General features: G+C 36.8%; 1 protein-coding gene across 1 annotated transcript in view; it reads right to left on the reverse strand.

Moving 5' to 3' along the window:
• htt (huntingtin) overlaps positions 1-14,057 on the reverse strand; it is a 900,697-nt gene that overhangs the window by 766,767 nt on the left and 119,873 nt on the right. The window contains exon 3 of the mRNA XM_067142878.2: positions 12,790-12,914. Within this exon, the coding sequence (XP_066998979.2) occupies positions 12,790-12,914 (125 nt within the window). The remainder of the gene's footprint in view (positions 1-12,789; positions 12,915-14,057) is intronic.

Raw genomic sequence — 14,057 nt, forward strand, 5'->3', positions numbered from 1 at the left:
AAACATTTCTAAATTCAAGGGTTCAGAAAGTCAAAGTAGGAAATAATGTATCGCAGGAAGAGAAAGTTCGGAAGGGAATTGCACAGGGTAGTATAATCGGTCCGTTACTTTTCTTAACATACGCAAATGATTTAGGGAACAATATAACATCAAAAATAAGATTGTATGCAGATGATATAATTGTTTATAGGGAAATAAATAACATTGAGGACTGTTCAGAATTACAAAGGGACCTTGAAAGTATCCAACAATGGGTTGAAGAAAATAATATGAAGGTTAATGGAGGCAAATCAACTGTTACAACTTTTACAAACAGGAGCTTTAAAACTGAATTTCAATATACTTTGGATGAGGTAGTTACCCCAAAAGATGGTAAGTGCAAATACTAAGGTGTGAGATTTGAAAGTAATTTGCACTGGAAGGGTCATGTTGATGACATTGTTGGGAAAGCATACAGATCGTTACATGTCATAATGAGGCTACTTAAAGGATGCAATAAAGAATTAAAAGAAAAAAGTTACTTAAGTATGGTTCGTCCATTATTGGAATATGCAAACAGTGTTTGGGATCCTCACCAAGAATACCTAATAAAAGAAATAGATAGTGTGCAGAGTAAAACAGCAAGATTTGTAACAGGGGATTTCAGGAGAAAGAGTAGTGTATCAGAAATGTTAAAGGAACTTGGGTGGGAAACTTTAAGTAAGAGAAGGGAGAAAACTAGACTTGTAGGATTATATAGATCCTATACAAGAGAAGAAGCATGGGGAGATATCCATGAGAGGCTTCAGTTGGAAAATAAGTATATCGGCAGGACGGACCACATAAAATTAGAAGGAATTTTAGCAGAAGCGATTGGGGTAAATTTTCATTCATTGGGAAGGGTGTGAGGTAGCGGAACAGTTGACCAGGGGTTAGGTTTGATCCTTTTCCAAAATCTGTACAGATATTCAAGAAGAGAATAAACAGCAAGAGAGAAAATAAATGAAGTGTTAGAGGGCATTCAACCAGTGCAGGTTAATTTAAATAATAAAATGTGTGTGAATAAATTAATTCCATCCCCTGGTCTAAGGAGTTGGACAGCCAAAGTAGGGGACTGCCTGTAGGGGTGAAGTACAGTGAGGACTTCGAGGGCCCTGGGACCGCTACGGTAGCTGTGAAGGCCCTTCAAGAACTCTGAAAAGTGGTGGCAAAAGGGGCTCTGGTTAAGATGCAGCAGGTCGTTATGCTACTTAGGTTCCAGAATGGGTAAAAAATATTTTAAAAATAAGTAAATAAATGCAATGTAAAGTTTAATCTTATACCAGTTGTATAGTATAATTTGAAGTAATTCCACATACTGTGTATCAGTTGACTATCTTTGTAAGTAGTACAGGAGATATTATAAGTAGAATTTTGTAAACAATATGAATTTATTAAGGATGAGCTGTGTGTTTAATAGAAAAAAATGTTAGCGTAAATTGTATAATATTGTATTATAGGAAAATTTTCTTATTTGTTAATTTAATATTTAGTGCTTGACAATAATGTATTTTAGTGTACCATTTGCCACCAAGGTAGACACTTCATTTGCAAATAAAGAGATTTTGATTTCATTTCCAACTTATGATCATTAATGTGCTTGATAGCAACTCCAGATCATTTACCGCTAAGAAACCATCCAAAAAAAGAAGGAAGTAGGACAAGAGATGGACAGATATGGATAGGGAGTGTGTTCTTAACTACTGTCCAATAAAAAATCACCACTGATTAATATAAAAATCACCACTGATTAAAACTTCAATAGGCAAGTCTGATGAGTAATCTTGATGATCTGCCAATGGTATTTTATGAGTGTATGCAAATGAGGTTATATCATGGGACCTTATCGGATGTACGGAATTGTGTTGTTACTTTCAAGCGCAGTAAGGAATACCGCTGTCTTGTTAAAGAATCCTGAAGCTGGCAGTGTAACTGTTGGTGTTTCTGTTGTGTAGGCCAGCTTGATTTGAAGGTAGTGACCAACTTCACGTTCAGCAACAATACTAAGTGTCAGTTCTTTCACTAAGCAACTAGAGATGAAACTGGACTGGTTGCCAGCATTTAGAAGGCAGCATGTCACTTAACTGAAGCCTAGAGGTCCTATTACTCAAACACGGGCTGTCTGCAAGTGTGTTAAGTCACTTGTGTGAGTGACAATCTGGTTGACTGCTGTTGACGTTACTTCAGCTTTGCAGATGGAATAATGCTGTGATTTCTGCATTTCAAACACTGGGCTTTTCCTCATTTGTTGCATGTCTTAACTGCATGACCACAATTCAAACATGGGAAACATTTGTGAGAACTATTTAAGCTTCTCCGAGCATGTCTTCACATTGGTAAATTTCATGCAGTCTCATGTACAATGTCTTTGTTTCTCACAGAAGTCACAGAATGGCTCCAGTATTCCGTTTGTTTTCCTACGTTTGGATGATTTTGTGTTAACATGGAATGAGGCAGTTGTCGGGAGAAGTGCATGTGACTGAAATGAGTCCCTATTAACCTGACCATGCTGGCCATGCTGGCTACAAATGGTCTGTATTAACTTAATTATTACAGTTAACTGTGTCCAGGTTCCGCCTTGTGAATACAATTCAGAATTTATTATTATTATTTAAACCATCATTTACTTATATACAAACTTATACACACACACATAAGTACATATTTCGAGAAAACCAAATTCTCTCCTTCAGACTGTTGGTAAAATCACATGTATCAAAGACCTTATTTAAAATCAACTATATGCCAACAGACTGCGGACACAACGACAATACAACAATATTAAAAATTCAAATATGAAAATCTTTCATGTTATGTCCTAATTCTATGAAATGTCTGTATGTGATGTATTAAAATACAGCTGGTTGACAGTTGATCCATTGTGTTTAAATGTGGCATTATTAACGCACGATTAATAGAGCCATCAACATACCATTCAATAGAGATGAATATCACATACTGCATAGTCAAAAAAAAAAAAGGTTACTCCAAAAACTACGTCAATAGGATCAAGAATAAGATCATGAATAAACCTAAAACTTTCCTCGTAAACAAGGAATAAAAGAAAAAATTTGTGACTTTTACTTATATCAATAGGCAGTCATATAGTCTGGCCAAACTGTTCACGAAACATAATATTGATGTGTATTTTAGGACTAATAATAATAATAAAATCCCATTCAATTCTAATAGCATGAACACAAGCAGTATTTATAATAAATCGGGAGTGTATAGGTTGACATGCCAAGAGTGCGATAAAAAGTATGTAGGGCAGTCTGGTAGAAGTGTAGCAGTATGCTACAAAGAGCATGTCAACGCAAGAAAATACACTAGATACTCTGCCATGTGTGAACATATGCATGATAATAATCACCAGTTCACCAACATAGAAAGTGACATGGTTTTGTTACATCCTTTAAATAAGGGTAAACAGATGAACATTCTCGAGAAATTAGAAATTTATAAATTACACAAACTTAACAACAAAAATAGTTTAAATGAACACATGGCAGATGATAATCAGTTATTTAAACTTGCAATCCAATATTCTAAAAAGAGAAAGAAAGAGAAAGGGCAACAACAACTCCCCTCCTATGCTGCAGATTCCTCCCACTCCACCCCTACCCCCTTCAGACGGTCAACTCACCAGGTAGTCAGTCTGCCGATTGAGCTCATAGTGCCCACACACCGCAAGACCTCTGCATCTAATGTAAGTTACTCTCTATTTCAACATAGGATTCTCAGTCAGTCATGTTGCCTTTAGTAACATTACATTTTAGTTCTTTTCTTTTTTCTTACAGACAAATGAAAAAGTCCATTTTAAACCTGGCAGGCTTGATCTACAAATAACAGATTTACTGTACTTTCTGTTAAGATATTGTAATGATAAGCAGATGGTCTCAACACCAAATGGTAAGACTACAAAAGACCATTAATAATGCCACATTTAAATAGAATAGATCAACTGTCAACCAGCTGTATTTTAATACATCACATGCAGACATTTCATAGAATTAGGACATAACATGAAAGATTTTCATGTTTGAATTTTTAATACTGTTGTATTGTCATCGTGTCTGCAATCTATTGGCACATAGTTCATTTTAAATAAGGTCTTTGATACATGTGGTTTTACCAACAAGCTGAAGAAGAGAACTTGGTTTTCTCGAAACATGTACTTATGAGTGTATGTAAGTATGTAAGTAAATAATAGTTTAAATAATAATAAATTCTGAATTGTATTGACAAGGCAGAACCTGCACACAATTAACTGTAATAGAAATGAGAACCCTCAAATCTTGTTTGTCATAGTAGCTGCTTCAACTTCATCATTCAAAAATTCCATCAGCTCAGTGATACTGCCTTTCGCAGTATAATCTCTCTTTGAGCAGATGTCTTCACAGAATATCCGCAGAACTTTTGGCGCAAGGATTCAACCATAGCTATCAATATCTTCCCCGAGGGCTCGAAGAGCTTGTATTCGATGGTTACATTCGACATACAACTTCTTTCAAAGATTCAGCATTTACAAACTGAAGAGGTATGGGATTTTAAAGAAAGTCTACATGTGCTCGAAAGGTGGCATTTTTGTCTCCACAATTATTTAGACTGAAGGATGATTTTTGATTCATCATACTTGTCTATGGTGACAGTGAACCCATCAAGCAATCATTTGGCTTCACATTCAAGATAACCCCTCACAAATACATGATTATTAATGACTGATACTGCAGGATACAGGTCAACAGATAATCAGGTCAACAGATAATTAAAACTGTTCCCAAAATTGCGACCAAGTTTCAGTATCACCGGAAAAGGTTTCTAGTTTTATAGCAGTCAATTTAACAGAATATGTGATTGCTGTTGGTACTATGGCAGGTGGCTTCATATGAACATCTGATACTAAAGATTCTAGCCTTTCATCTATTTATGTGATGTGATATGCTGTATGGAAAGTTTGGCAGTGTCAATGTACTCTTCACATGTTGTGATGTCTGTGTTGAATTCATTGCCTGATAAAAGATTGTGAATGGCATCATCTAATTTCACAAGCTTGCCCAGTCTTTGCTAGAGTCTTCCCTAATAATACTGATAATCACTTACCAGTGTTTTGTCAAAAACGTTAACTACCGTTATAAATTGTGTGATAAAAAACACACACTCTCTCTCTCTCTCCCCCTCCCTCTCTCTCTCTTGTGTAATTGCGTTTCAGGTTAAGAAGTGGTTTGTTACTTGTTACATCCATCATGGTTTAATTAAACTACAGTATTACTGACAGATATCAGCTACTGATAATATTATATCAATATAATAATGTAATTCAGCTGTCTTCAACACAAACACAATGACTCCAATATTGGCAATATCCACTTATTTGGTGTAGCTGCTTCATGCAAACAGTAATCAAATAAGTACTTCAGATACAATACTATATCCCACCCCATTGCCTTTAGAATATCCCCAGAAATCCTGTCAATTCCAGCTTCTTTCCTAGTTTTCAACTTTTATATCTTATTGTAAATGTCTTTGTTATCATTGGTAAATTTCAATACTGAGTTATTATTAAACAATTCCTCTGCCTGGACATTATTCTTGTAACTAACAATATTTATACACAGTACTGCCATAAGTTCTGTCATTAAAATCTACACGCACTGTAGTATGGTAATTGTGAACGAAGAAATGTGGCAATGCTGTATGTTGTCGTACACAAGGTCACCTTCACAACTCCGCCAGTAACCGGCTTGCAGTGTGCCAACAACAGGCAGCAGTGAAAGATGGAGTGGAGAGTGTATGAGAATCATATCGCTGTATTGGCATTATTTCACTGTGGAAAGTGAGTTAAGGAAAGTTTTCTTGAACCTCTGTATCAATAAACAATTTGTGTTTCGGACAATAGCACAGTTTAAACAAACAGGTGCAACTGTTGATCGCATCAGATCGGGCCGTTCTAGCTATGTACACAGAAAAAAGTTGTGAATTGCTGTTCGTGCACGGATTCGACACAATCCTTTGTAAACAAACAATTTTGTCTCATGAAATGAATATATCTCCATGAACTATGTCGCATATTTTGAAGGATGGTTTACGTGTTGCTGCATATCAAAGATACACATAGCATTTACTAACTGAAAAATTAAAGGAGATACACTGGGTTCCATCTCAGGCTTTATTAACGACGTATGAGGAGAGCCAGTATACAACATCCTATTCACAGATGAAAAAATATTCACTGTGGAAGAGTCGTTTAACAAGTAAAATAATCGTGTGCACCCGCCGTCATCTAAGGAAGCAAGACAGAAAATTCCATGTGTGCAGCATGGACATCACCCTGCTTCTGTCATCATGTGGTGGACGGTTTCCTAGCGGGGAGCATTGGAGGCGCATTTTTGCAAAGGTAGAGTAAAGACTCCTGCAGCTGTCTACCAAACAATTTTGGAAAAGGTGATACCATGTATCAATTCGAAGCTGTTTGAAGGGAAATCGTGGATTTTTCAGCACAGTAACGCACCTGCACACAAAGCAAAACCGATGAAGCAGTGGTCGGCAACCGATGTCCCATGGTTCATTGCTGCTGCTGACTGGTCTAATGGAAGTCCAGACCTCAATCCATTGGATTATTCTCTGTGGCAGAAGCTCGAGGCAACAGCATATCAAAAACGGCACCGCAATACTGAGATGTTAAAAAAATCAATCACATCAGCTGTCAAAAAAATTCCACTGGACACAATTCATGCAGCTGTTGATGAGTGGCCTAAACGTCTTTGCTGCTGTGTTGCCACACGTGATCTTTTTTTTCCAGAATATACGTATATTAAAGGGTTTGCTAGTTTTAGTTAGTAGTTATATGCACTGAAAGTATTGACAGAACTTCTGGCAATACTGTGTATACCACTGAGTGAATACTTCTGCCTTCTGTAAGTCTTCACGTATCCACTCCTCTTGTTCATTAATGATTCCTGAAATGTCCTCCTTGGAACCTGTTTCTGCCTTAAAGAACCTATACCTACCCTTCCATTTTTCACTAAAATTTGTATGACTACCAATTATGCTTGCCATCATATTATCCTTAGCTGACTTCTTCACTAGATTCAAATTCCTACAAATTTCTACAATTTCTCATTAATTTTGCAACCATTTCTTTCCAACCTGAACCTCCTTTTTAATCCCTTTACTTCTCTGTTATAATACACCAGGTCTTTACCATTCCTTACCACTTATAAAGGTACATACTTTTCACATTCCTCAAAAGCTGCTTTAAACCCATCTCACAGACTATTTACATTTTTATTTACCATTTTCCACAGATGATAATTACTTTTTAAAATCTCTCTCATGCCTGTCTTATAAACCATATGGCACTGCCTAATAATCCTACTTTTTCAACCTTCCTTCCTATCGCATTTATATTTAGCTACAGCAAAAAAACCTTGGTGATCAGTTATACCATCTACAGTATTACTTCAGTTTCTCTATAGAGCTCATTAGGTTTTACCAGCACCACGTCCAGAAAATTCTTCCCTCTAGTTCGTTCCATCAATTTGTGATTCAGCTGTTTTCTCCAGATTTATTTACCATATGTAGTTCATGCTTCCTGTCATTCGCATTACCTTTCCAATTGACATTTGATAAATTGAGATCACCCGCAACAATCGCATTCCTTTCCATGTCATTTCCACATAGCTGATTATCTTATCAAATAATTTTGTATCAGCATCAGTGCCACCCTTTCTAGGTCTGTACACCCCAAAAACATCAAGTTGCATGTTATTTTTAGAGATGAGTCTTACATTGAGAATTTCATGTTTCGCATCCTTAACTTTTCCCTAGTTTACAAATTCTTTCACCAGTACGAATACTCTCCCCCCTAACGTTCCTATCCTGTCTTTATGATAAACACTCTAGTTGCGTAAGAAAATTTCTGTCTCCATAACATACTTTGCAGCCACGATTGTTCACTCTTCAACTTACACAACATATGCTTAAACTTACAAACACACTGAGCAACTAAGACCAAACCTATATATTGTAGAAACGTTGCTAACATGAAACAAATTTTATAATGTTACTGCTTTTATGCAGGGTGGGAGATGATTTCAATAATTTAGATCAGTGAATTAAATCAGTTGTATTTCATAATAAACGTCTATTATTTAAATCAGTTGATTTTATAATAAATATCTGTCATTAAAATCAGATGGCTTACTTATTTTCATATTATTACATTCTGTTCATTGTTCAAGTTCATATAAAAGTCAACTACTTAAAATCAGTTTGCTTTCTTATTGTTGTCTTATTGCTTGTAATCAACGGGGGTGGGGGGGTTTGGTACCCATCCCACATGTTTGGAATCATAGAAAAATAATGTTTTACGATATCTGAAGTAGCAGAGAGGAGAGATCCTTACTTTATGCTTGCCATGGCACGGACCCAGCAGCCCATCCCAAGAAGTTTTCTTATATAAAAGAATTAAAATTGAGACTGTGTATTCCAATATGAGTAATAATCAAATGTTTCCCCATCCCGAAAGGACTCTTCAGCATTCTACGATATTCTTAAATTTTCCTTTTACACCAGGCATAGCAAAACTTTCTACACCACTTACACACGTAAAAAAATAATATATCTCTCTTCTTTTTATTCTGGTGGTTTAATGTCATACTAAAATATCAAGGTTTTCAGTGACACAAGGATGGGGAAGGACGAGGATTAGGGAGGTAGCAACCATGGCCTTAATTAAGGTACAGCCCCAGGGCTGCTGACAGTGGGTTTGAACCCACCATCTCCTGAAAGCAAGCTCACAGCTACATGCACCCAGCCATGTGGCCATCTTGCTTGGTTGTTTCACCTTTAAGAAGCCCTTTTTTGCCTTAAATTTTTACTCAACAAACACCAAAAAATTATGTTGTAAATTATTTGAACCAAAAAGGTGATAAAAATTCTACAAGAAGTTAACCCCCCTGCCCCTGCTCATAACTAGAGACAAGAACTTGCCTATTTGCCTATTTTATTCCTGTGTTCAGAAACATAGGCTTTTGAGTTATGAATCCATTTTAGGGTCTTTTTAGCTATATTTCATTGGTTTTTATTGTGCCTATAAATGCCTATTTCAGGGGTTTGTGCCTATCTGGAGTACAATTGCCTATTTGATGCCTTTTGACTGTATTTTAAAATAACCGATTTTCTTCCAGTGCATTATACTGTAGCTAGAGTACTCGATACAATTATCTTCTCTTTTTTCAATATCTGTTTACCCCACGAACAAAAATGGGAATTCACAGAAGTCACCAGAAATAGTTCAAGGGAAATTTCCACCCGGAGAAATAAGGTACAATTTGACCTAGAAGCCTTCAACCCATCCAACCTCCTAAGGCATTTGCGAGAACCAGTCAACGTTGAACTATGTTGCACAACCCATATGCCCTGTACCTTCCTTTCGATGTGAACTGTTGTACGTGTGCGCTTTATGTTCAGAACGTGTTGATATGTATCGTGAAGTGGAAGAAGAAGAAGAAGAAGTGTGTTTGCGGCAATGCCCAAAGAAAAATCGTTGAAGTCCTACTGGCTGAAGCAGTGGATCACAGGGGATCTACAGATCTACGGATGGAAGTGTAGTCTGTCAAACTGGCTGTAAGAAGGTAAGTTTGCTTGTTCCTTTTATCTTTTTTGTGATTGAGAACTATGGTCTCATTTCATTGTAGCATATATAGGCCTATTAATTTATGTATTGTGGCAAGTTTTTTGTTGCAATGCTGTGTTAGTCGTGAACTTTCAATAATTTATATTGTTAAAATGTAAATAATCATTAAATTATTGAACGAGGAGTTAGAACGCTGGTGGTCTCTTGTCACAGAATGGATGAAAATTAAATCGGTATTTTGAACTGTGATTCATTTCCTATAAAATAGAGATTTACAACTGAAATGCAATTTTTAAAACTCTCTTTAAAAAATCGTGAATTCTATTACACTTCCACTAAGCCTACGCGAAACACAGGTTGCAGATCCAATGTAAGCCCGGCTAGGACGATACCACAGCGTGTTTTACAAGGTTGCCAAGACTATCTTTACAAGACCAGGCCAGCAAAAAGACCGTTGGTCTGGAGTGGTGAGGTCCAGTTAGTAACCATTGTGCTTTTGGGGGGAGGAAGCAAAGAGAGTTTGAGGGGCATAAGCTCCCAGGTTAAGAGGCCTCTAGCATTCCCTCTAGTCTTGATAGATTGTGACATATGATATAGATGTTGATTCCCATTGGGAATCTGAAATTTTTGTCCCAAATGAGTAAATTTATAATACCAATAACAGACCATTTATATTGGTATATATTTATATTGGTATATTGGTATATATTTATATATCATCTGATGGCCAAGCAGGCATCAATTTTTGGTAGTGAGACAAAGTCTCTCATAGTGCATTGGCACTGCCGGTGGCTTCAAGTAGCCTACGCAGTGGCCTCCACGGTATGCACTAGCCACGCGTCTTGGTAGGTGTGCTAGGTACCAACTGACAAGCCCAACCTAGCACATGGGGGTGAAACGCTGGCAACCAGGAATGAGTTAGCTGGAAAATTTATAATGTCCAATAACAGACCATTTATATTGGTATTATAGATTGTGACATATGCGTGCATGTCATGACAATTTCAAATTACACAGTTTTTAATTTTCAACGAGGGTGGTGGCCTTGTGGGCACACATGATGCAGGATCTATTGGAGGAAACAGAAAATAGTCTTCATGACAGCTGACCCGGCTGACCAAACCCGGAGAATAAAAACAAATAAAATGTTCACAAATCTGAGATTTATAGTGCCTCCGTTTTCATTCTTCTATATAAGTAAGAATACCGCAAGGGCCAAGTGGGTACTTGGCAAGTCCTTTAGACAGATCTCTCCTCTACGCTACTCCAGTATCATTTCAAGTCTTTTTTTATTATATTTTTCACCCGGTGAACTCGACATGATACTGCCAAATTATAACTGAAAATCCTTGAGGACATATTTCCATGTAAATTACTAATTCCCTTGTTCCTACTTTAAAGTTTTGTAGTTCTAGATAAATCATCTCTAATAGTCTTTTTTTATGAAACAAATGCATGATATATACTAAGCATTATTGCCAATTAGCCCAACTGTAGAAATTTGAGATATAGGGACAATGTAATTTATGCCAATTTTATTATTTTTCAGATCAAATGTGAGAAAAATACCACATAGATCAACTTAGGAATACTGTGATGCATCTGATACGAGTACAGAAATGTGTATCAATGCAGCCTTTGTACCAACCCAATTAAGGCCGTGACCAACAACCATTTTCTTCAGACATATGCACTGCAATGTTGGGAGCTAATATGCCTCTACATAAACCAGAGCATCTTCAAATTTCAACAAACTACCAGGAGCAATCACCAAGTTGGAGAGAGTGGAATGCCCCTGGTGGATTCATTTAGGATTGTGGAAGAAGTCAGGGAAAGTTTCGACTGAACCTCTTTTTTTTCCCTTTTTTTTTTCTTTGCGTCGCACCGACGCACGCGACGATGGGACAGGAAAGGGCTAGGACTGGGAAGGAAGCGGTCGTGGCCTTTATTACGGTACAGCCCCAGCATTTTCCTGGTGTGAAAATGGGAAACCATGGAAAACCATCTTCAGGGCTTCCAACAGTGGGGTTCAAACCCACTATCTCCCGAATACTGGATACTGGCCGCACTTAAGCGACTGCAGCTATCAAGTGACCGAACCTCTGGGAAGACAGCTGGTGTCAGCAAAATAAAACCAGATGAAGTGAGTTCATTTGAAGTTTTGTCCAATCACTTCATGTGATGTTGAGAGATCTTTCTCTCAGTACAAAAACATTATGCATGAAAGGAAAACAAGATTATTACCGGAAAACATTGAAACATTGCTTGCAAATTCCTTTTATAATAAGTCAGTGTGTTATTAAATTGTAAGCAATTTGTTCATGTCTATTTTGTTGTCTATTTTACACGTTAGTGCCTACTTAAATGCCTATTTTGGCTAACTTAAGAGCCTATATGCCTGCCTATTTTAGCTGTTTTTAGTGCCTATAATTCTCGTCTCTACTCATAACTGAAGATTCTGAAGATTCTTCCAATCATGGTGGATGCTAGGTCCCCTTATGAAGCTGGGAAGTAGAAAAAAGCTCAGTGGTGAAAAGAAATAGATGTATAAGAACTAGGCTTGATGAAGAAAGATCCCACCTAACTGCACATGACAGCACGAAAATGAAGAATTTGTCATAATTCTTCTGTTTTTATATAGTTGTCCTATTCTATTGCACCTCCTTTTCACAATGATATGTATTGTGGTTATCTTTATACAAGTTCCTATACTCATAAATGTCTTCCCATATTTTTTATTATTTGTGGTCTATTTTGATCTCTTTCCATTTATAACAGACTTCTGTTTCCCTTTCTTAATGATGTATATTTTCTGACAGTATAAATGACATAAGTGGTCAAAAATAGGCAAGGAAAAAAAAAATTGTTGAAGTCATTTCTGCATTTATCTATTTACTAGCAGACCAGAATCATACTTGGTTACCACATAACATTTCTCCAACCATGGACTAGATCAAGCTCTCCTATAAACGAGGAGTTTCATTGCTTTCATTGCTGACATCTATCCTAAGTATTTAAATAATTCTGCAATCTATCCTATTACAGGCAAAATCAACTATATTTACTACCTTTTCTCTACCATGCATTCTCTTTCTCTTCAATTGAAATAAAACAACAAACAAGAGGAATACCTTATCATATGGCAGAGCTCCGCAAACCTCCACAATGCTGCTCGCAAAGTTCGGGCATTTCCATTCTTCTTTATCTCCTTGTGCAGCTCGACCTGTATTTTTACCACATTGCTGTCTGCCATAGCCTATACATTAAAATATCACATCAATTATTGTTCAATACATGAAGACATGTTTACAGTTTCTTCAAATGCAGAATATTAAATGTAACCAAGAGTTAACTGCTTGGAATATGAATCTGAACTCTCGTAGTTTCTGGGCAAGTACAATAGATATTTTAGTGCAGAAGCTGCCTTCACATGATCTCATAAGGTGATGCAGCACTCACCAGAGAGTACAAGTTTGCAAACACAACTTCAGTAATTATTATAGTCTTAAAATAGTCAGCAGGTCCTGATACAACACAATAAAGTAAAATGATACATCCAAGATGAGCATACCAATATGAATTATGGCCAGTGGGTGCTGAGTTCACAGCTACATAATGCTAAATCAATGATAAGGACATCACACATGGTGGTACAGTATTTTAATAATAATGTGCCTCATCCATCAAGAAATTGGAGGATTTAGATTAATGTTGGGAGAGAATCATTTCAGGTCATGGTTCCCACAAGAAAGATTTAAAACAAAAAATTGTCACTCCTGTGCTTCTGTTCAGACCAGAATTTCATACAGAATGACAATTCTCTTTATAGTATCTTTGTCTTCCTTCTGTGGTGTCATTTGGAAAACTATCATTGTGAATTTCATCATTGTTCCTCTTTAAAGTTAGGTCTACTTAGTTGAGAATTAATTAATGTTTTTTTAAATGTTCTAGAACACACGTGCTCATGCCAAGCTTTTCATCACATGGGCATACAGCATATAAGTGCTTGGGATTTCCAGTGGGCAGAAATCATGGTCATTTGCAATATAACTTAAGTTGTAAGAAATTATATCTATTCTGTTTACGTATTGTACCAGGAACCATGTATGGTCTGGAACATAATTTTATTTAATGGAAGTCAGCGCAACGGGACGACCCTAGCATGCGAAGTAGCGCAACGGCTCGGGCATGCATACAGTAAGCAAGCTACGTCACGCAGGAGGGTGATGCAACTACCACGTGAACACCACCTGATATGGTCGAACATACTAGAAGAAATTTTACTAACATTGGAACCCAATGAGATATTAATTAATGAGATACGCCAACGTATAGCCCATTATTTTAAAGGCAAACATTCTGCAACTAAGAGTAATTCAGGTGTAAAGAAACTTGATTT

Source organism: Anabrus simplex, chromosome 3 (genome assembly GCF_040414725.1).
Source record: "Anabrus simplex isolate iqAnaSimp1 chromosome 3, ASM4041472v1, whole genome shotgun sequence".
In the NCBI taxonomy this organism is placed as follows: domain Eukaryota; kingdom Metazoa; phylum Arthropoda; class Insecta; order Orthoptera; family Tettigoniidae; genus Anabrus; species Anabrus simplex.